At 43.1% G+C, this 24,147-nt stretch overlaps 1 protein-coding gene across 1 annotated transcript in view; it reads left to right on the top strand.

Annotated features, from left to right (window-relative positions):
• Positions 1-12,376: 12,376 nt before the first annotated feature.
• LOC121568222 (clarin-1-like) overlaps positions 12,377-24,147 on the top strand; it is a 51,997-nt gene continuing 40,226 nt past the window's right edge. Inside the window, exon 1 of the mRNA XM_041878776.2 lies at positions 12,377-12,946. Within this exon, the coding sequence (XP_041734710.1) occupies positions 12,694-12,946 (253 nt within the window). The 5' untranslated portion in view covers positions 12,377-12,693. The remainder of the gene's footprint in view (positions 12,947-24,147) is intronic.

Genomic DNA, 24,147 nt, shown 5'->3' with positions numbered 1-24,147 from the left:
AGAGAAAGACACAGAAAGACAGAGAGAGAAAGAAACAGAGAGACTGACAGAGAAAGAGAATATCCACCACAGGAAAAATGTGGCCGCAACGTTTTACAAACCACTTTCCAATAGAGTAGCCTAGACAAAAATTCAAATGATTATTTGCAGTGAGGTGTTTTATGCAATCCTATGTTGTGACGTTATGATTGCATTGTTTTACATTTCATTGTTGCATGTTCACACTGAATAAAAGTAACAGATGACTGTTTATTTTTTTCACTAACTTCCTGCATTTCAACTAATTTTGCCATGGTGCAGACAGAACAATTTGCTGTTTTATAATGCTATTCTACACATTTTATCATGAGGCTAAGAGAAAATGTTGCAGTTTTAAAGATAATTTCCTGCAATTCTACACATTTTGCTATCATATGCTAGCTGGGGGCCCCCCAACCTCCAAACCCCCCAATAACGTTGGATGCCAGCCCCGATAAACCCCACAGAAGAAGGAGCGACAACGGTAGCTAGCTAGCCGTACACCGGTAGACAGTGTCCTTCGTCCCCACCTGTCGGGCACTGTTTTCCCGCAGTTCTGTTAACGATGGCGAGGGCAGGTGTTCGGCAGGCAGGAGCGAAGGACACAGTGTGCTAGCTTAGCCAGCTAGTCCAGTACACAGCAGTCGGGAGGCGGGGGTGACACCGTGTGCTAGTTAGCCAACTAGCATTCTAGCTAGTGTAGTGTATTAAGATTATGTCTTTGTTAAATGTTTTTCATGAAGAAATGGAATGTTGGTTATGTTAGTATCAAAAGGCAATGTTTAGTATAATGTCACATATAATAGTCAGGAAGTGTGTTGTAAACTGGTGATTGGCCAGAAGAGGGAGCCACCCCTCTTTTTGCATTGTTTATAAATAGGGGGGTTAGGCGAGGAAGACGTCAGAACGGCCATGGCAATCGGGGAGCCGTTCTCCGGACACCGCGGGTCTGTACCTATGCTGTAATCTCGTGGTTTTAATAAAGGCCTTTGAACACGATACAGACTAAGGGGATTCTTTGATCGACAGCAATACCCACCAGCATTCGACACGATACCACAAATGGAGGTCCTACCGAGATTCTGATTGCATTGTGCTGTTTCCTGCCTGAGACGCGAGGTGACTACTGTCCAAGCCGGCTAAAGGTGAGATTACTCACAAAATTTGGGCATTAGTGATTTCGTTGATTGGGGAGAGGACAGTGAAGGTGTACAGATTAAAAATACTTGGATCGTTGTTGATGTGGGGTGTTGCGGTCGATTACGGGTCTTTAAAAATATTCTAAAATTTATATTTCATTGGTAACTGGTGGCAATGACAAATTTAGAGCAAAAGGAACGGTAGAAGTTTATATTTCATTGGTAACGATAGACAATGAGGATTTAGAGCATTAAAATGTTATTTCATTGGTAACGAGTGGCAATGAGAAATTTAGGGGAAAAAATGATGAGGTTATTTCATTGGTAACTATGGGCAATGATAAGGTTATTTCATTGGTAACTATGGGCAATGATAAGGTTATTTCATTGGTAACTATGGGCAATGATAAGGTTATATTTCATTGGTAACGGTGGGCAATGATAAGGTTATATTTCATTGGTAACTATGTGCAAGGATACGGTTATATTTTAAGGGAAGCGCAGGATGTGTGATTGTGTAGTAGGCCGCAGTTAGCTAGAGGCTAAGGCTAAGGCTGGATTGTTTTGGGCCACGTGGTGCCTCGTGGCTAATGCTTGATTGTTTCAGGCCACGTGGTACATCATTGCTAAGGCTAATTTTTGTAAGGCTAAAGTGTGAATCATGCTACATTCTACCTAGTGGCTGAGGTTAATGCTAAAGGCTAATGCTAATTGTGTTGTGTGCTACATGCTAACGTATCCTTAGAGGGCCATTGCGATGGATTTAAGCCTCTTAAATTTGTTTGCATTTGGGTGGAATTCAGAGTTCTACGCAAATGTAAGGTCTGTTGTGTAATTGTCTGATTGTAAGTGTAAAATAGAAAAACTGAGGTAGGATGCTGGCGTTCTATTGGGCGTTCTATTGTGCGGTAAGCATGGGTTTAATTGGATGTGCGCATGCGCGGGATTTTACAGGGCTAAAAACTACGACATGAGGTCGCGCTGAGCCTACAAAACAAAATGGTGGGTACAGGTCATAGGTCCCATTTGGCGTTACCCTGCAAGGGAAATAGACAGACAGAGGAGAGATTTTAGTTTCAACGGCGGCTGGTTAAAGATGAAACTTGTTTTGTGACCTATTGAATTTATACATTAGATATATGGTAACGGATTATAATAAAGTGAATTAAATTAAAGACGGATTAAAATAAAAATGTTTTTTGAGCGATCTATTTAGTTCTGGGTTTAGTCTTAGAGTGAATAATGTAGAACGAACGAATATTGAATGGTTGGAAATACTCAGTGATTGCATTAACTGCTGAAATCTTGTGTGCTTCTATGTTTTTTGAAATATGAGAGGAACATGGAATGAGAGGAGAGAGAGAGAAGGGGGTGACGTGGCAGACGAGAGGATCAGATCAGGCTAGTACACAAAATCATCCTGACAAAATATGTGATGTTATGACAATTTCACATAGGCTTGGCAAATACTATTTCATTAAAAATTGCATTTTGGAAGCTCTGTGTATCACTGGGGTTTGATTACAGATGTGTTGGGAATCGAAGACTGACATTCTTCTGTAAATTTATGATAATTATGGGTTATAGAGCAAGGGGTTACAGGCTTTGTTTATGGGTATTTTAGTCTGAAGAGGACTAACTTGCATTTACTTGCAGTTGATGGGTTGTGGTAAGATAGCCAACACTACTTGATAGATTGGTAATATAGGAATAAAAATTGGTTTTAATTATTCATGATTTTTAATTGATTTATTTGGAGTTTATTTGAATTTATTTGGAGTTGTTAGGGTTATATTAATAATTTAAGGGGGGAAGCCTTAGGCTATACAGTCTAAAATAACATAGTTCACAATAAAGGAATATAAAAGGATTGATATAGGGGTAAAATAGTAATCCTTTAATTAAAGTAGGGTTAGAAAGTAGGGTTACAAAAACTAATGGCAGAAGTTAGTACACCTTTCTCACATACGGATTCAGCAAAAAGACACCCACCTTATGAGAAGGAAGCTTTCAGTGATCATCCAGCAGGGTGATTATGGCATCAGAGATGAAGACGAATAATAGATAGAGGACAAGCAGAAACGACGATGAAGATTAATCCAGAACTCCAGAAGGAAGAAAATTAGATGTCTGGAAGAGAAGAGTGAACTTAAAGAAGATGAGGATGATGAAGATGAGAGTGATGATGAAGAGGTCATGGGTGGATATGACTCTGTGATCAGAAGGAAGTTGGCAAGAAAGAAACGAAGAAGGATACGCGAGATTTGATCTCTGATGAAAGTTGAACGAAGAAGGAGACAAGAGATTCGAGTTCTGATGAAGAAAGCGATGAAGATTTGGAGATTAAAGGTGCTTTATTTTCAAGAGGAGTTTGTCCTACAAGGACGGGCACAGAAGAAAAGTAAGAAGATGATGGAAGATGATATGTCAAGGACAGAACTTAGAACTAAGGTTGAAGAATACTGATATGTCAACGACGAGAAGGAACAGTTCGAGACGCTGAAGATACAGAAGAGGAGAAACTGCTGAGAGGATCCCAAGAATTGGAGAAGAACAAAGAAGAAATAGGAGGAGGAAGAGTTCAGCTACACTTCCAGCAACTTTCAGAAGACTGTTATAATTGTGGACAGATGGGTTACTTTACCTGTGATGAAAATGTGTCAGGAGAAAACAACAGAGGAAGACAAAGGAGCAAGTGAAGATCACCTGTTAGTGTCTAGAAGAGACGAAGGGGGGTGCCAGCTGAGAGCATCGATTAGAGAAGAAGAGAAAATAGCTAACAATTGAAGTAAAAACAACCGACTGAGAAATAATGGTGAATAGTGTAAAAACTTATCTGTGTTCAGCCTAAAGAGGTTAAACATTTCACTAATTGATAACTAATTAGGATAGGGATTTGAGGTAGTAAAACGGTTAATTACTCTTAAGGTACTAATATTAGAAGATACTGTTATTGCAGTGTTGGGAAGAGAATTGAATTGTACAATAAGATGTACACTAGACGACTGTCAGACAGTCTGTCTGAAAAGTTAAAAGGGGTGACTGTTTATTCTGGGTTACATTCTTACACTAAGAGATTTCAGGCTAGGCTAAAAGGTGTTTAGTCGTTTTGCCAAGTCTGTGTGTAATGAGTCAAAGGCAGTTGGGAACTTTCCCAATCACATATTCTAAAAATTTGGTGGTAAGAGATTTTGTGATTAAATCAAGGAAAAAAGTTTTAAATGTTATGAGAGAAAAGATTAGATTAAAATAAGTTAGGAGTAGATTAGGGTTGAAGGAACTCTGAGACAGTAAGCTAAATTTCAAAGGTAGTAGTAAGAGAGAGAACAAGGGTGGAGGACACTGTAGAGTAGGAAGATCAAGGTCATTATAGGTGTATTTTGTGTAATCACAAGTTTGAAAGTCAAGGATGAGAGAAAGGACTGAGATTTGGGGAAAAAGTGACACTAGGGGTGATAGATGGAAGTACAAGTAAAGAGTTCAAAGTCTTAGGGGAAAACTGGGGAAAATTAGGAGTAACTAAGGACATTAACACTTCAGTCTATTATAACAACAGTGAGAAGCAAGTTAACTCTTTCAACATTGATAGGTATTAAAGCCATAAATATATCGCATTTGATTATAAGGGAACCAATACAGCACCAATGTTAGGGAAAGAATACTTATTAGGTTTAGGATGGGGACGTTTCTCCCATATGGAGAGATAATTATGGAGAATAAGTATTGTTATCAGGACCAGGAGTAGAAGCTGTTGCACCTAGTCAAAGGAGGGATAGTTTGTACAACGATATGAAGTGGAAGATGTTAGGAGTGACTGTTCACTTATGTTGCGTAATGTTACAGAGAAAGGTCAGGGAGAATAGATGTATACTTATCTAGTGCAAGCATTAGAATTTGTTCTGGTTAAGAATTATGGGTTAAAAGGCTATGTAATTCGTAAAGTGATGCCTATAATGGAAGATTTGAAATTTGTTGAAGCTTCCGCAGTCACCGAGGGAGTTCAGGAGTAGATTACAGTAGCCACTCCAACAGTAGATAATACACAGAGGATATCGGTAGCTTTCCTACTAGAAGTAATTAAGGTTAATACATCAGCTAAATCAACTACTTTAATGATAACTTTGGAAGGGATTAATGATACGATGTAGGGAGTATGGCATCGACAACAACTGTTCTGAAATTAAAGGGGGTTAGCAAGAAGGACTCAGGGGTTATGTTACGGTTGGAGAGTGCTATCAATGATAGTACGAATAGGGTTAAAATAGGAGAACAGAGAGTAGTAGAGAGAATATAGATTCATCATGGAGGACAGGATGAGATCTTTGATTTTGATGACAGACAAGGAGAGGTATCTGATCAGTACCGCTCGTTCTTCTGTTGTGGAAATTAGAGATATATTAACTCATTCTGTAAGATCAGTGAGGAATCTTGAGGGTCCATGTCTGTTGAGAATTCCAGCACCAAACATGTTAGACGGTCGCGCGGCCTCTATCAGGTATGGGTCAGTCTTATGCTTTGTCATGACTGTGGTATTAGCAACAGTCATTGACAGATAAAATAATGTCGTTGTCAGAACAGTGGTTTAAGCCTAGGTTTAAGTATTCTTGGTTAAATGAATTACCCTATGGGAATTGTTAAATGGGAAAGGAAAATCAGGTAACAACGGAAACCTGAAGTATTCAGGTGAAACATTGAGGGCTAAAAGTTGTTTTTGTTTTAATAAAACATATGAGGTAAAGGGGATGTTTATGGGAAGATCAGATTGGGATGTTATATGATAACTTTGGATGAGCATGAACATAAGGTTAGAGATGACAAATATAATGTAATTTTTAATATACCAGGGAGTAAGAAGAGCAGGACTTTGATGGTTAAACGATTAGCTTTTGACTGACAATGTGACTATGGGGAATTTTAGAGATATTTAGGGGGTTGGGGTGATAAAGTATATATATTCTTACATTAGGGATGGACAGGATTTGGTTACATGTCAACGTTGAAGCTTCCATATGAGGCTTTTACTATTAAAAGAGGAGTAGCACCGAACACAGATCAATTTGAAACTAGAGTTCAAAATAGGATGAAAAGCGACATGTCATAGGCTTCAAGCCTATCATTGAAGGATAAGTCTAAGGGAGAAGGGGGGACTTTATTCATGGTATGGTGTAACATTTGGGAAGATCATATTGATAAATATTAGTTATACTTTGAGTCCAGATAGTTCAGATAAGATCACTGGGGTTATAGAGGCATTATAAGGGATGTGTTTGGGAGATCTGAGAGGATTTGGTTGCAAGATCAATTAGGCCAGTAGGGGCAGTGATGGGTCAGATTTTAGTTTCAGCTTTGATAACACTGTGTGATGTTTGTAATTTGTTACTGACCTTTGAGAAAGCTATGATATTAAGATAGGTTGGAGAGTGCCTGGAGACAACACTCAGATGCCGGTGTTGACTGTTCCTGATCTGGATAAAGATGGACCAGTGGAACTGAATGGATAAATATCATTTTTGATTATTGGATGATTTTTCAAAAAGAAAATTTCAATGTTGGGGTGATGTTGGTATGATTTATGAATCAAAGGGGGGAATAGGTTTATGTGATTCATGCATCATTTATATATCAGTTTATATTCTTAGTTGATATTGATGTTTAATTTGAAAGGGTTGTTTTGCAAAAGATACTGTTTGGTCGGTTCTTTTCTTTTCATTCCAGAAGCATTTGGGAGAACATGTGGAGATTGAAATACTCAAACAAAGACAATATGAAGGGACAATATGACTGGAGGAGATGAAACAAGGAGGGTGTGGCTGATTCCATCATCAACAAGTCAACAAGTCCATTGGAAGAGGGGACTACGGGGAGATGAAGTGTAGTGGACTACATTCCAGTGTCTGCAATGAAATATAGACATGTGTAATACATAATTTGTGTAATAGCCTCAGGGATTAATTTTTGTAGAATGATGTTTGATGTAATTGGATACATGGGAGGATCTTAGATGTTTTTGTTTATTTCGTGAATGTTTAGGGACAGAGAGGCTAGGAAGGGAGAGTTCCACTTTTGGGCCCAATGGGTTGACCAGCCTTTAGAGTGGATGTTTATGGATAGGATTTTGTTTGCAGGGGCTTACATGTGTATTTAATTGCATCATAGTTTCAAAATGCATTTACATGGTTAATGAGGTTATCTGGAGTACCGACGGTGGTTGCCTGGGGCAGAGGGACCGTGAGAGAATTTTACTGTCTTGATTATGGATGGATATCTGAAAAGATGGCTGCCGGACAGTTTTTCGCTCTTACACTCCATAGAGATTTGTTCATATGTCATAGTAATGTATTCACACTTCATAAACAGGTATTTCACAGAAAGGTATTTACACTCTAGAGGAGAATGTTTTTGGTTTAATGTTAGAGATACTCAATAAGATAAATGGTTACTAGTCATAATCATATTCTGTTTGTTTTCGAGACGTTTAGTTCGTCTCGAAGGGGGGAATATGTAGTGTATTAAGATTATGTCTTTGTTAAATGTTTTTCATGAAGAAATGGAATGTTGGTTATGTTAGTATCAAAAGGCAATGTTTAGTATAATGTCACATATAATAGTCAGGAAGTGTGTTGTAAACTGGTGATTGGCCAGAAGAGGGAGCCACCCCTATTTTTGCATTGTTTATAAATAGGGGGGTTAGGCGAGGAAGACGTCAGAACGGCCATGGCAATCGGGGAGCCGTTCTCCGGACACCGCGGGTCTGTACCTATGCTGTAATCTCGTGGTTTTAATAAAGGCCTTTGAACACGATACAGACTAAGGGGATTCTTTGATCGACAGCAATACCCACCAGCATTCGACACGATACCACACTAGCTAGCACACGGTGTCCATAACTAGCAAACTAGTTAGCTAACACATGATGTCGCCCCAGCCACCCGGCTGCTGTGCTAGCTAGGAGGCGGGGGCGACCGGTAGACAGAGTCCTTCACCCCGCCTGTTGGGCACGGTTTTATCCGGTACACAGCAGGCATGGGCGACACCGTGTGCTAGCTTACTAGCAAGCTAGCACATGGTGTCGCTAACATGCTAGTTAGTTAGCACATGATGTCGCCCCATCCTCCGGTAGACAGTTTCTTTCGCCACCTGTTTTCCCGCAGTTCTGTTAATGTTGGTGGGGGCAGGTGTTCAGCAGGCGGGAGCGAATGATACTGACTACCGGTTAATACATTTATTTCCCTTTTGACCCACATTCAAAAGTGACACAAACATGAAGATGACGCGCTCGAGGGGGGGCATCCATGCAGGAACCAATGGGGTGCTCAAGGGGGGGTGTTCATGAAGGAGCCAATGGGATGCTCGAGGGGAGCGTTCGATAAGGTTGACAGCTGTGATAAAAGAGTTGACTGGGGAAGTTGTCAATGCAGAAGTGTTAAGAGATGGGAGCTTGTAAATAGGGAAGTGTAAGGTGGTGTCGAGCAGCCGGACTGATCAAGCAGGGAAGCGGTGGATTAAAGGGGTGATAACAGGAGTGCCTGTGAGTGTTAGCACTAAAGAGGTAAGAGACTATTTGAGAGGAGGCGTTCTAGTCAATGTTCAAAGACTGCAAGCAACAAGGGATGGAGTGAGGGTAGATAGCCCGTCTATTCTGTTATACTTCAAGGATAAGGTACTGCCAAATCAAGTAAACATAGGATATATAAGTTATTATGTGAGTGCTTATGTACAGAAGCCTTTAAGATGTTATAAGTGCTAGAGGTTTGGGCATGTGGCAACAGCCTGTAAAGAGAAAAAGAGGTGTGCCAGGTGTGGAGGGGAGCATGGCAATGGGAAGTGTGGGATGGTGTACAACCAAAGTGCTGCAGCTGTGGGGTGCTCATAATGTGGCATATGGTGGGTGTACGGCAATGAAGCATGCAGTGGAGGTGCAACAAGTGAGAGTGGGTGTCATATGCTGAGGCAGTGAGGGTGGTCCAGGTCTAGGGGGATACAGGTTCAAGGGAGAGATGGGTAGGAGCATCTAGACCGGGGATTACGGGGCAGGTGGGCAGAGATATGGTATACATAGATAAGAGAAAGCTGGTGACGTTCATAGCAGGAGCAATCAATAGCACTGCTAAAGTAGAGTCTAAAACAGAGAGGATTCAGCTAATAGTGAAAGCGGCTGGGAGACATCTGAGTATGACAGGGTTGACATGGGAAGAGATTTGAGATTCCCTAAATCAGCTGAGGCTGGGGAACGAATGGATGGAAATGGCCAAGTGATGGAAAATCTGATAGAAATGAAAGATCTGGTGTGCCTGAATAATGGCAGAGGGACCAGGATTGATGTAGCCACATGGAAAGAGTTTGCCTTGGACCTCACTCTGGTATCTAGTGCGATGGCAGGAATCTGTGAGTGGGAGGTATGGGAGGAGTCGACAGTAGGGAGTGACCATTACCCTATAGTATGCACAGTAGGCCGGAGGGAGGAGAAGGTGTCAGTGGATGGAGTAGGCAGGTGGGTGTTTGGAAGGGCAAAGTGGGACCAGTTTCAGGAGCTGAGTGAGCAGGTGATGGCTCGGGTGGATATGAGAGAGGATGTGGATAGTATGAATAACTGGGTGAGAACATCTTTAGTGGGGACAGCTACTGAGGCTATACCTAAGACTTCAGGGAGGAGGAGGAGGAAAGCAGTCCCATGGTGGATGGAGGAGTGTGGGGCAATGGTGAGGAGTAGGAACAGGGCATTTAGAGTACTGAAAAGGACGCATAACTTCCAACATCTGATTCAGTATAAGCAGGCCCAGGCCCTGAACCGTCAGGCAAAGAGGTCATGTTGGCGTTGGTTCTGTGACACCATTGGAAGGGCAACACCTGTGGGAGAAGTGTGGGGGATGATTAAGAGGATGAGTGGGGTCAGAAGGGAGTGGAATTATCCAGTGTTGAAGAGTGGGGAAGATATGGCAGTAACAGATGAGGAGAAGGCAGAGATGATGACCAAAGCCTTTGTCCAAGTGCATAGCTCGGCAAATTTGTCAGAGGAGGGGCAGAGGGAGCGAGAGAGAATGAGAGGGGAGCACCCTGGAGTGCTGGATAGGAGGGAGGATGTAAATTATGCGTTGAATGAACCATTTACCAGGGCAGAGATTAAAAGGGCAATAGGTAAGGCTGGGTTAACTTCACCTGGGAAAGATGAGGTGTGCTATGTCATGTTGGCCCATCTTAGTGATGAAGCACTGGATAAGGTATTGGTGTTGTACAACAGAGTGTGGGAGGAGGGGAAACTACCAGGCAGCTGGAAGGAGGAAGTAGTGGTACCAATCTGGAAGCCAGGGAAGGACTCAACGAGGCGAACAAGCTATCGGCCAATAGCTTTAACATCACATGTATGTAAGTTTATGGAACATATGATAGGCTAACTTTCTTCCTGGAGAGCAGGGGTCTAGTTTCGCCACATCAGAGCGGGTTCAGGAAGGGGAGGGGAACTATGTACCCAGTGCTCTGCTTAGAAGCAGAGATCAGGAAGGCTCAGGTGAACAAGGAGACTGTTGTGGCTGTCTTTTTTTATGTGAAGAAGGCATATGATATGATGTGGAAAGAGGGGTTGTTAATCAAGCTTGATATTATGGGGGTAGGAGGAAGAACATACAACTGGATAAAGAACTTCCTGTTTGGAAGGTCTATCCAGGTGAGGGTGGGGAAGTCTTTATCAGGCAACTACCTGGTGGATAACAGTACACCGCAGGGGAGCGTGATTAGTCCTCTGTTGTTCTCAATCATGATCACTGATGTTTACTCTCAAGTACAGCCGGGTATAGGGAGGTCGTTATTTACAGATGATGGGGCCTTATGGAAGAGGGGAAGAAATGCAAGAAACTATGCCATACATAGTCAGGAAGGTACAGGAAGCAATTGATGAGGTAGAGAGGTGGGAATTCATGTGGGGATTAAGGTTCTCTGTAGAGAAAACTTACTAACAGGACAATGACCCAACACACCTCCAGGCTGTGTAAGGGCTATTTTACCAAGAAGGAGAGTGATGGAGTGCTGCATCAGATGACCTGGCCTCCACAATCCCCTGACCTCAACCCAATTGAGATGGTTTGGGATGAGTCGGACGGCAGAATGAAGGAAAATCAGCCAACAAGTGCATATGTGGGAACTCCTTCAAGACTGTTGGAAAAACATTATAGGTGAAGCTGGTTGAGAGAATGCCAAGAGTGTGCAAAGCTGTCATCAAGGCTAAGGGTGGCTATTTGAAGAATCTCAAATATAAAATATATGTTGATTTGTTTAACACGTTTTTGGTTACTACATGATTCCATATGTGTTATATAATAGTTTTGATCTCTTCACTATTATTCTACAATGTAAAAATAGTAAAAATAAAGAAAAACCTATGAAGGAGTAGGTGTGTCCAAACTTTTGACTGGTACTGTATGGTAGGAGCATTGGAATAGAGTGGAATGGCCACCCAGACTATTTACACTTTACCCTTACCTACATGTACAAATTACCTCGACTAACCTGTATCCCAGCACATTGACTTGGTACCGGTACCCCCTGTATATAGCCTCGTTATTGTTATTTTATTGTATTACTTTTTATTATTTTTTACTTTGAACTGCATTGTTGGTTAAGGCTTGTAAGTAAGCATTCACGGTAAGGTCTACAGCTGTTGTATTCGGTGCATGTGACTAATAAAGTTTGATTTGATTTGATAGAGACACTAAGGGCAGGCATTTATTCCAAGTACAGAAGAAAGTCGGGGAGGGGAGGACAGCAGGAAGAGACAGAAGAGAGGAGGCTATTTTTACATGATTAAGGGTGGGACACAGCTGGTTGAATAAGACTTTAAATGTGATAGGAAAGCATCCAACAGGAAAGTGTGATTATTGCCAGGAAACAGAGACAGTGGAGCATGTACTGATACAGTGTGGACAGTATGAGAGGGACAGAGAGAGGCTGATCCAGTATGAGGGAGAAGGGGATACAGGAAATGAGTTTAAAGAGTATACTGACTAGAACTCATTAGATACAGTGTCAAATATTTTGTTATCTTTTTTAAGAGAAACTGGGCTGGCACGTATGATTTAGTTTCTCCCCGTCTCTGGCCCACCCGCCAGTACAGTAGATGGCGGTAATGCTCCATAACGTTGGATGCCAACCGCCGATAAACCCCACCGAAAACTCACGTGTCTGTATTCAGCGCAGAAGATGAGCGTCGTACCCAATCAGACGTCAGGTCACCGAGGCTAAAGGCGTCCCTCTCGCTATCTTCGAGAAGCGTCTCCCGAAATTTAAAACTTGGAGAAAATGAGCAAGAGGGAAAAACTATCAATGTAACTTAATACGCAACGGCCACCTTAGAACAGCATCAATACGGTATACACATTTAGCTATTTCAATGAGACTTGTCATAATAGCCTAACACAGATATTTAGCATCTTCGTTTTGGATTATTTGCCTCAACAACAATTTGCGAGTTTGCGACCGACTGGAGATGAATTGAACACCATGTTCTGGTCAGACTAATTATTTCGCCACACTCTTCAGACTCATCATGCCAAGTCATCAAAAGAAAATTATATTCTCTGTTGGGGGGGTGTTGAGTTTCGGTTGCGTCCTCATTGTTGCGGCGGCGATGGGGACGCAATTTTGGGTCCAGGGTACTGTGCTGTGTACAACCGGGGCGCAGCTTGTAAATGCCACAGGACAAGAGCTGGATCAATTTGTCGGTAGGGTTAACTATGGGCTCTTTCACGGACAGACAGTGAAGCAATGTGGACTTGGTGGAAGACCCTTCAGATTTTCATGTGAGTAGAAGTCCCTGTGAATTTTGTGAAAAACTGTATTTAAAGATTACTGCTTGGTTGAAACATCATGTTCTCATTTGAGCATATATTATGAAAAGTGAATAACAATGAGACAAGCAGTCACCCACCCCATTAATAATACAAATGACTATAGATAGACTGCACCCTGTTTTAAGTGAGTCCTATCCCTGTGACTTAAGGAGGGAGGGGAGGGGGGGGATTCACCTTTACAATAAAGTATACTGAACAAAAGTATAAACACAACAATTAACAATTTTACCAAGTTACAGTTCATATAAGGAAATCAGTCAATTGAAATTAATTTATTATGCCCTAATCTATGGATTTCACATGACTGGGCAGGGGCGCAGCCATGGGTGGGCCTGGGAGGGCATAGGCCCACCCACTGGGGAGCCAGCCAATCAGAATTAGTTTTTCTCCACAAAAGGGCTTTATTACAGACAGAAATACTCCTCAGTTTCATCAGCTGTCTGGGTGGCTGGTCTCAGACGATCCCGCAGGTGAAGAAGCCAGATGTGGAGGTCCTGGGCTGGCGTGGTTACACGTGGTCTGCGGTTGTGAGGCCGGTTGGACGTACTGCCAAATTCTCTAAAACGGCGTATGGTAGAGAAATTGAGGTGGCTTATGGTAGAGGAATGAACATTCCATTTTCTGGCAACAGCTCTGGTGGACATTCCTGCAGTTAGCATGCCAATTAAACCCTCCCTCAAAATTTGAGACATCTATGGCATTGTGTTGTGTGACAAAACTGCACATTTTAGAGTGGCCTTTTATTGTCCCCAGCACAAGGTGCACCTGTGTAAACACCATGCTGTTTAATCAGCTTCTTGATATGCCACACCTGTCAGGTGGATGGATTATCTTGGCAAAGGAGAAATGCTCACTAACAGGGATGTAAACAAATTTGTCCACAAATCGTGAGAGAAATAAGCTTTTTTGTGTATGGAAAATATATCTGGGCTCTTTTATTTCAACTCATGAAACATGCAACCTTACATGTTGCGTTTTATATTTTTGTTCAGTATATTTGCAGGCTAACAATAAAATCAAATTCCTAATGTGATTACCCAGTGGGCATAAGACGTGGTAAAGACGTATTTTACTGGTTGAAATCTGGTCTGGACATATAACCTGATCACAACCAAATTTCTACATGACCTATTTTTGACGTCATGAAAAATACATCTTATTTTGGTTGAAATCTGATTGAACTACTGACCAGTTATATAAATGCTACTCAGTTAAAATAAACCAATCTATATAAACGTGCATAGGGTTTGTTGGCCATGCCCCCATTGCATATAAGACACTAGAACCATTACAATTATGAACATTTGAGTAATGTTTTTTTTCAGCAGGGTTTGCATGATTCAGCTTAGCACACTTGGCAAACAACAGCTGGCAGAGCTCACCAAAGCGGGTTAGGGTCTCGTGGCATACTGTACCCAGTCAACACACTGGGCTCGGGCCTATTCCATTTGAGACCCGGGGTCTCAGAATGGACTCGGTTTAGGGGTGCTTCATGCGGGCCGAGCTCTTCCTGAGTCCTGCAGAATCATATTACTCTGCGTTCCGGCTAAAGGTACTCGGCCGAGTCTACTCAGCTTATCCGGTCCGATGAACTTTTTCAGGAGTAGGGCCATTAGAGGTTTTTATTCGGCAGGTGATGAAATACCTTTTTTTTTTAGACAAAGAACGTGAGATATTTCACCTCCAAGTCATTGAATTAGCTAGGTAATTAAAAGCTCAAATGTGTGACACTGCGGTCCTATAGCTATCAGAGATGGTCCCTAATTTAGAGAATTTACTACAGGCTATGTTTTTCGTAGTTGCAGTCCACCCAATTGAAAAGTGCACATTCAAATCAAATCAAATTGTATTTGTCACATGCGCCGAATACAACAGTTGTATACCTTACTGTGAAATGCTTACAAGCCCTTAACCAACAATGCAGTTCAAGAAATAGAGTTAAGAAAATATTTACTAAATAAACGAAAGTTTAAATAAAAAGTTACACAATAAAATAACAATAACGAGGCTATATACAGGGGGTACCGGTACCGAGTCAATGTGCGGGGGTACAGGTTAGTCGAGGTAATGTGTACATGTAGGTAGGGGTAAAGTGACTATGCATAGATAATAAACAGTGAGTAGCAGCAGTGTAAAAACAAAGGGAGGGTGGGTGTCAATATAAATAGTTCGGGTGGCCATTTTGATTAATTGTTCAGCAGTCTTATGGCTTGGAGGTATAAGCTGTTAAGGAGCCTTTTGGACCTAGACTTGGTGCTCCGGTATTGCTTGCCGTGCGGTAGCGGAGAGAACAGTCTTTGACAATTTATTGGGCCTTCCTCTGACACTGCCTAGTATATACACTACCAGTCAAAAGTTTGGACACCTACTCATTCAAGGGTTTTTCTTTATTAAATTTTTTTTTAAAATAAATTACATTGTAGAATAATAGTGAAGACATCAAAACTATGAAATATCACATATGGAATCATGTGTTATTTGAGATTCTTCAAATAGCCACCCTTTGCCTTGATGACAGCTTTGCACACTTGGCATTCTCTCAACCAGCTTCATGAGGTATTCACCTGGAATGCATTTCAATTAAAAGGTGTGCCTTGTTAAAAGTTAATTTGTGGAATTTCTTTCCTTCTTAATGTGTTTGAGCCAATCAGTTGTGTTGTGACAAGGTGGGTGGGTGGTGGGGGGGAGTATACAGAATATAGCCCTATTTGGTAAAATAAAAAGTCCATATTATGGCAAGAACTGCTTAAATAAGCAAAGAGAAATGACAGTCCGTCATTACTTTAAGACATGAAGGTCAGTCAATACGGAAAGGAAGACCCAGAGTTACCTCTGCTGCAGAGGATAAATTCATTAGAGTTACCAGCCTCAGAAATTTCAGCCCAAATAAATGCTTCACAGAGTTCAAGTAACAGACGCATCTCAACATCAACTGTTCAGAGGAGACTGTGTGAATCAGTCGTTCATGGTCAAATTGCTGCAAAGAAACCACTACTAAAGGACACCAATAAGAAGACAAGATCTGCTTGGGCCAAGAAACACGAGCAATGGACATTTGACCGGTGGAAATTTGTCCTTTGGTCTGGAGTCCAATTTGGAGATTTTTGGTTCAAACCGCTGTGTCTTTGTGAGACGCGGTGTGGGTGAACGGATGATCTCCAAATGTGTAGTTCCCACTGTAAAGTATGGAGGAAGAGGTGTTATGGTGTGGGGGTGCTTTGCTGGTGACACTGTCTGTGATTTATTCAGAATTCAAGCCTCACTTAACCGGCATGGCAACCACAGCATTCTGCAGCGATACGCCATCCCATCTGGTTTGGGCTTAGTGGGACTATCATTTGTTTTTCAACAGAACAATGACCCAACACACGTCCAGGCTGTGTAAGGGCTATTTTACCAAGAAGGAGAGTGATGGAGTGCTGCATCAGATGACCTGGCCTCCACAATCCCCCGACCTCAACCCAATTGAGATGGTTTGGGATGAGTCGGATGGCAGAGTGACGGAAAAGCAGCCAACAAGTGTTCAGCATATGTGGGAACTCCTTCAAGACTGTTGGAAAAACATTCCAGGTGTAGCTGGTTGAGAGAATGCCAAGAGTGTGCAAAGCTGTCAAGGCAAAGGGTGGCTATTTGAAGAATCTCAAATCTCAAATATATTTTGATTTGTTTAACACTTTTTTGGTTACTACATGATTCCATATATGTTATTTCATAGTTTTGACGTCTTCACTATTATTCTACAATGTAATTTATTTTATTTATTTTTCAAATAAAGAAAAACCCTTGAATGAATAGGTGTGTCCAAACTTTTGAATGGTACTGTTGGTCCTGGATGGCAGGAAGCTTGGCACCAGTGATGTACTGGGCCGTGCGCACTACCCTCTGATGCTCTCGATGGTGCAGCTGTAGAACTTTTTGAGGATCTGGGGACCCATGCCAAATCTTTTCAGTCTCCTGAGGGGGAAAAGGTGTTGTCGTACCCTCTTCATGACTGTCTTGGTGTGTTTGGACCATGATAGTTTGTTGGTCCAAACACATGATAGTCCCGTGTAGCTCAGTTGGTAGAGCATGGCGCTTGCAACGCCAGGGTTGTGGGTTCGTTTCCCATGGGGGGCCAGTATGAAAATGTATGCACTCACTAACTGTAAGTCACTCTGGATAAGAGTGTCTGCTAAATTACAAAAATGTAAAAATGTTATGTGGACACCAAGGAGCTGGAAACTCTCGACCCGCTCCACTACAGTCCCGTCGATGTGAATGGGGGCATGTTCGGCCCTCCTTTTCCTGTAGTCCACGATCAGCTCCTTTGTCTTGCTCACGCTGAGGGTGAGGTTATTGTCCTGGCACCACACTGCCAGGTCTCTGACCTCCTCCCGCCTATAGGCTGTCACATTGTTGTCAGTGATCAGGCCTACCACTGTTGTGTCGTCAGCAAACTTAATGATGGTGTTGGAGTCGTGCCTGGCCACGCAGTCGTGGGTGAACAGGGAGTACAGGAGGGGACTAAGCACGCACCCCTGAGGGGCCCCTGTGTTGAGGATCAGCGTGGCAGATGTTGTTGCTTACCCTTACCACCTGGGGGCGGCCCGTCAGGAAGTCCAGGATTCAGTTGCAGAGGGAGGTGTTTAGTCCCAGGATCCTTAGCTTAGTGATGAGCTTCGTGGGCACTATGGTGTTGAACGCTGAGCTGTAGTCAGGAATCAACCTTAGTCCTGTATTGACGCTTTGCCTGTTTGATGGTTTGTCTGAGGGCATAGAAGGATTTCTTATAAGCGTCCAGATTAGTGTCCCGCTCCTTAAAAGCGGCATTTCTAGCCTTTAGCTCGGTGCGGATGTTGCCTGTAATCCATGGCTTCTGGTTGGGATATGTACGTATCGACGTCGTCGATGCAGTTATTGATGAAGCCGGTGACTGAGGTGGTATACTCCTCAATGCCATTGGATGAATCCCAGAATATATTCCAGTCTGTGCTAGCAAAACATATTGAGCGAGTCACTGGTACTGCCTGCTTTAGTTTTTGCTTGTAAGCAGGAATAAGGAGGATAGAATTATGGTCAGATTTGCCAAATAGAGGGTGAGTGAGAGCTTTGTATGCGTCTCTGTGTGTGGAGTAAAGGTGGGATAGAGCACTAGGAGCACTGCTTCTGGATGAGCATTTTCTTGTTTGCTTATGGCCTTATACAGCTCGTTGAGTGCGGTCTTAGTGCCAACATCGGTTTGTGGTGGTAAGTAGACGGCTACGAAAAATATAGATGGTGTGGTCTACAGCTTATCATGAGGTACTCTACCTCAGGCGAGCAATACCTTAAGACTTCCCTAATATAAGTCATCGCGCACCAGCTGTTATTGACAAATAGACACACACCCCCACCCCTCGTCTTACCAGACGTAGCTGTTCTGTCCTGCTGATGCACGGAAAACCTAGCCAATTGTATATTATCCGTGTCGTCGTTCAGCCACGACTCGGTGAAACATAAGATATTACAGTTTTGAATGTCCCATTGGTAGGATAGTCTCGAACGGAGATCATCAAGTTTATTCTCCAGTGATTGCACGTTGGCCAATAGAACGGATGGTAGAGGAGGGTTACCCACTCGCCGACGAATTCTCACAAGGCACCCTGATCTCCGCCCCCTGTATTTCCGTCTTTTCTTCACGCGAATGACGGGGATTTGGGCCTGGTCTCGGAGAAGCTGTATATCTTTCGCGTCGGACTCATTAAAGAAAAAATCTTCGTCCAGTTCGAGGTGAGTAATCGCTGATATCCAGAATCTCTTTTCGGTCATAAGAGACGGTAGCAGCAACAACATGTACAAAATAAGTTACAAACAATGCGAAAAAACACACCAAATAGCACAGTTCGTCAGGAGCCTGTAAAACGGCAGCCATCCCCTCCGGCGCCATTATACTTTGACACTCTGATCTTCAGTGTGTATTGATTCCTACTAACCAGCATTGTAAGAGCTAGGTTTGTACTAGCTCTGCTTATGATCATTAACTTTTTTTATTGCGTCAGGCCTCACTGAGACTGGATTCCCCAAGAGACATGCTATTCAGCTGCCCATTATTGCCTGACCTTACACGCTTAGAAAAAAAGGTGGTATCTAGAACCTAAAAGGGTTAATCGGCTGTCCCCATATGAAAACCCTTTGAAGAACCCTATTTGGTTCCAGGTAGAAGTATTTTGGGTTCCATGTAGAACCCTTTCCACAGAGAGTTATACATGGAACCCAAAATGGTTATACATGGAACCCAAAATGGTTATCCTATGGGGACAGACGTAGAACCCTTATGGAACCCTTTTTTCTAAGTGTGTAGTGTAAGTACAGTTGAAGTCGGAAGTTTACATACACCTTAGCCAAACACATTTAAACTCAGTTTTTCACAATTCCTGACAGTTAATCCTAGTAAAAAATTCGCTGTCTTAGGTCAGTTAGGATCACCACTTTATTTTAAGAATGTTGAAATGTCAGAATAATAGTAGAGAGAGTGATTTATTTCAGCTTTTATTTATTTCATCACATTCCCAGTGGGTCAGAAGTTTACATACACACAATTAGTAATTGGTAGCATTGCCTTTAAATTGTTTAACTTGGGTCAAATGTTTCGGGTAGCCTTCCACAAGCTTCCCACAATATGTTGGGTGAATTTTAGCACATTCCTCCTGACAGAGCTGGTGTAACTGAGTCAGGTTTGAAGGCCTCCTTGCTCGCACACACTTTTTCAGTTCTACCCACAAATTTTCTATAGGATTGAGGTCAGGTCTTTGTGATGGCCACTCCAATACCTTGACTTTGTTGTCCTTAAGCCATTTTGCCACAACTTTGTGGGGGTCATTGTTCATTTGGAAGACTCATTTGCGACCAAGTTTTAACTTCCTGACTGATGTCTTGAGATGTTGCTTCAATATATCCACATAATTTTCCTTTCTTATGATGCCATCTATTTTGTGAAGTGCACCAGTCCCTCCTGCAGCAAAGCACCCCCACAGCATGATGCTGCCACCCCCGTGCTTCACGGTTGGGATGGTGTTCTTCGGCTTGCAAGCGACCCCCTTTTTCCTCCAAACATAACGATGGTCATTATGGCCAAAGAGTTCTATTTTTGTTTCATCAGACCAGAGGACATTTCTTTCAAAAATATGATCTTTGTCCCCATGTGCAGTTGCAAACCGTAGTCTGGCTTTTTATGGCGGTTTTGGAGCAGTGGCTTCTTCCTTGCTGAGCGGCCTCTCAGGTTATGTCGATATAGGACTCGTTTTGCTGTGGATATAGATACTTTTGTACCTGTTTCCTCCATCATCTTCACAAGGTCCTTTGCTGTTGTTCTGGGATTGATTTGCACTTTTCGCACCAAAGTACGTTCATCTCTAGGAGGCAGAAAGTGTCTCCTTTCTGAGCGGTAGGATGGCTACGTGGTCCCATGGTGTTTATACTTGCGTACTATTGTTTGTACAGATGAACGTGGTACCTTCAGGCATTTGGAAATTGCTCCCAAGGATGAACCAGACTTGTGGAGGTCTAAAAAAAAAATCTGAGGTCTTGGCTGATTTTCTTTTCATTTTCCCATGATGTCAAGCAAAGAGGCACTGAGTTTGAAGGTAGGCCTTGAAATACATCTACAGGTATACCTCCAATTGACTCAAAGTATGTCAATTAGCCTATCAGAAGCTTCTAAAGCCATGACATCATTTTCTGGAATTTTCCAAGCTGTTTAAAGGCACATTGAACTTAGTGTATGTAAACTTCTGACCCACTGGAATTGTGATACAGTGAATTATAAGTGAAATAATCTGTCTGTAAACAATTGTTGGAAAAATTACTTGTGTCATGCACAAAGTAGATGTCCTAACCGACTTGTCAAAACTATAGTTTGTTAAGAAGAAATTTGTGCAGTGGTTGAAAAACAATTTTTAATGAGTCCAACCTAAGTGTATGTAAACTTCCGACTTCAACTGTAGATCCAATTGAAATAGCACCACTTCTAATAATATGCATTTGTAAAGCAAATAAAATCCAAAACCCTTGTAAAATGAGTGGTGAGTCATGCAAAGTTTCTCCCATTTCTCTTGCTCTTTCTCTCTGTCACTCATTCAAACTGACACACGTGCACAGTTGCAGAGAAGAGGAAGAGATTTGCTGATTACACACATTTCTAAAAATGTTTGTTGCAGGAATGATATGACAGACTTTTGAACAATATAATATGTTATTGTCTCTATTGCCTCTTTACACAAACTTACATTTTTGCATTTAGCTTTCTTTTTTTAAGACTGCCAAGCGGTCCTCAATTGGGGGAACCTCTGTCCGGGACAATGTCCTCAGAATAATGGAGCGGTGTGTTTATAACAAGTTGTATTAAGATTAAGCAATAAAAATTGTAATTATCCAACTACTGTCTAATTTTGATAATGTCCTTCTCTAGTTAGCTTTTAAAATCGCACATTTATAAAGTTGTAATGCGCTGATTCTCTTCACTGCTGATCTGACCCATCACACGACTCTTCAAGAGGGCCACTACGCTCTAGATCGCCTTCTGTGCTCAGAGGTCCTTGATGAGTATCTACGCCATCACACCACTCCTATTAATCAAATAAAACAATGGGCCTTTATACACTCTGTGTCCCAGTCTTTCAATGCATGTAATGTCTGTGGGTGAATTATGAAACAATTACTGTATGCAGATGTAGGAAAAATGGTGATGTAGTTTTGTTTTTGCCATTGCTTGATCTATTTTAAATGTAAGAATATGTTGCAGATTTATCTTTTAATTGGTGACTGTGGAAACAAATAGAAATGTAATGAACAATGTTTTCAATATCAAACTCTATCCTCTGCAATACTTTTTACAGTACACTCTTAGAAAAAAAGGTGCTATCTCAAATCTAAAAGGATTATTTGGCAGTTCTCATAGGAGAACCCTTTGAAGAACCCTTTGAAGAACCCCCCCTCTTTTAAACTAGGCATGAAAGGAGGTGATAAAGTCTTGAAGGTGAGCAGGTCGAGAGCGCACCCTTACAGGCAGCGACAGCAACAGGTGTCTGTGGGGCTGGCACTTGTACTTCAGTTGGGGTCAAGGGAGCGTGTGCCACCGGTAGTGAACCACTCAAGGTGGCATCAATGGCGGAGTGGAGACATGCAGGAGGTGGCACCTTCCTCAGTCGGCTGGCATGCCAGCGAGAGCCGTCAGTCAGTTGAAATGTTGCTGGGCCCAGCTGACGTTGAATTAAACACGGTGTTGACAAGAAGGTGCGTGTGTCTGCGCGGTGTGGTCATTGCACCCCTCACTTGGATTCCAGGAAGCCGTGCTCTCTTTGTTGTTGGCTTTGCGCTGCTGCTTTAACTGTCTAGGCTTTCGGGCTGCCAATAGAGCGACGGAGTCTGTTTAGGGGCAGCTATAGTTCACGTCCTAACATCAGCTTGGCAGGTGAGCAGCTCTGTAGTAATAATAATAATATGCCATTTAGCAGACGCTTTTATCCAAAGCGACTTACAGTCATGTGCGCATACATGTTTACGTATGGGTGGTCCCAGGGATGGAACCCACTACCCTGGCGTTACAAGCGCCATGCTCTACCAATTGAGCTACAGAGGACTGTAGTGCAGCAGAGTTTGCGACAAGGACTCAGTGAAGGAGCAACCCTGAGCTAGGTGAGCTCTCATTCTTCAGGGTTTGATCCCGTTGGCCTTGGGGTGGTAGTAGGCTGTTCTGATGTGCTTGATCCCCTTGCTTTGGATGGACGGGAGGGCCAGGCCAGTGGCTGCAGTGGTGGTGGCGGAGATGGGCCTGTCCTTCCACTGACAAGGCATGGAGCACAGTCCACGTACTAGCCCTTCGATATCATGATCAATGCCAGGCCACCACACCAGTTCCCGGCAGCGCTGCTTCAGCTTCACAATGCCAAGGTGGCCCTCATGAGCCATGGCCAACACTCGTCCTCTGAGGCTGCTTGGTATGACGGTGCAGTTTCCACGAGCCAGACGTGTCATACCAGCATGGCCGCTCATGTTCGAACCTGGCGTATGGTTGGAGTTCCAACGGGAGCTGTGCCGGCCAGCCATTGGCTATGTATTCTCGCAAGGTCATGAAGATTGGGTCGTTGGATGATTCTTGGGTCAGCTCCTTGAGCGACACTGTGTCTTGGAGAGGTGAGTGTAGGAGCTGGATGAGGTGTACTGGGCACAGGTGGAGTCTGGGGGAACTGAGCACAAAAGGAGGTTGGCCACCACATTGTCTCTGCCCGGCGTAAACTGCAGCTTAAAGTTATACTGCTGGAGGCGGTCTGACCAGCGGTACATGCGGAGGGGCTTGTGCTCCGACCCGGAGGTAGACATCAAGGCTGTGAGGGCCTGGTGGTCGGTGCGCAGGGTGAAAGAACGTCTGTAGAGGTAAATGTGCCATCGCTCGCAGGCCCAGACGCATGCTAGTGCCTCCCTCTCTCCAACTGATTACTTCTGTTTGGTGGGGCGAGATGCGAGAGATGCAAAAGCCACTGGCTTCTCAACACCGTCCTGAAGCTTAGAGAGGAACGCTCCCACTGCTGTGGCTGAAGCATCACAGGTGACCAGAGTTGGGCTGGTGAGGTTAAAGTGGGCCAGGACAGGTGAAGTGGTCAGCAGTTCTTTGAGAGAGTGGACAGCCTGTGCACAGTCGGGTGTCCAGGCCCAGTACACCTCCTCCTTCAACAGCTGACGCAGAGGGGAAGTGATGGCCGAGTACTGGGGCAGGAAACGCATGTAGTAGCCCGTCATTCCCAGAAATTAGGCGAGTTGTGTAGCGGATGTCGGTTCTGGGACATGATGGATGGCTTCCACGTTTGACTGCAGTGGTGAGAGCCCTCGGGCTGACACGCGGAACCGGACAAAGTCGATCTCTGGCACTGAGATCAGGCACTTCTCAGTGTTGAGTGTGAGGTTGGGTTGACTGAGCGCAGCGCTGCGAAGGCTGCTTGCAGACGTTCGCCATGGACGGCGGTGTTGACGATGTCGTCCAAGTAGACAGCCACTCCAGAGACCCCGGCAAGGATGGTGGACATGATCTTCTGGAATCAACTGGGGGCTGAACTGAGACCATTTTGGTATTTGGTATTTCATTAGGATCCCCATTAGCTGTTGCAAAAGCAGCAGCTAATCTTCCTGGGGTCCACACA

Source organism: Coregonus clupeaformis, chromosome 6, assembly GCF_020615455.1.
Source record: "Coregonus clupeaformis isolate EN_2021a chromosome 6, ASM2061545v1, whole genome shotgun sequence".
Lineage (NCBI taxonomy): Eukaryota > Metazoa > Chordata > Actinopteri > Salmoniformes > Salmonidae > Coregonus > Coregonus clupeaformis.
This window is presented reverse-complemented; position numbering and strand designations above follow the sequence as displayed.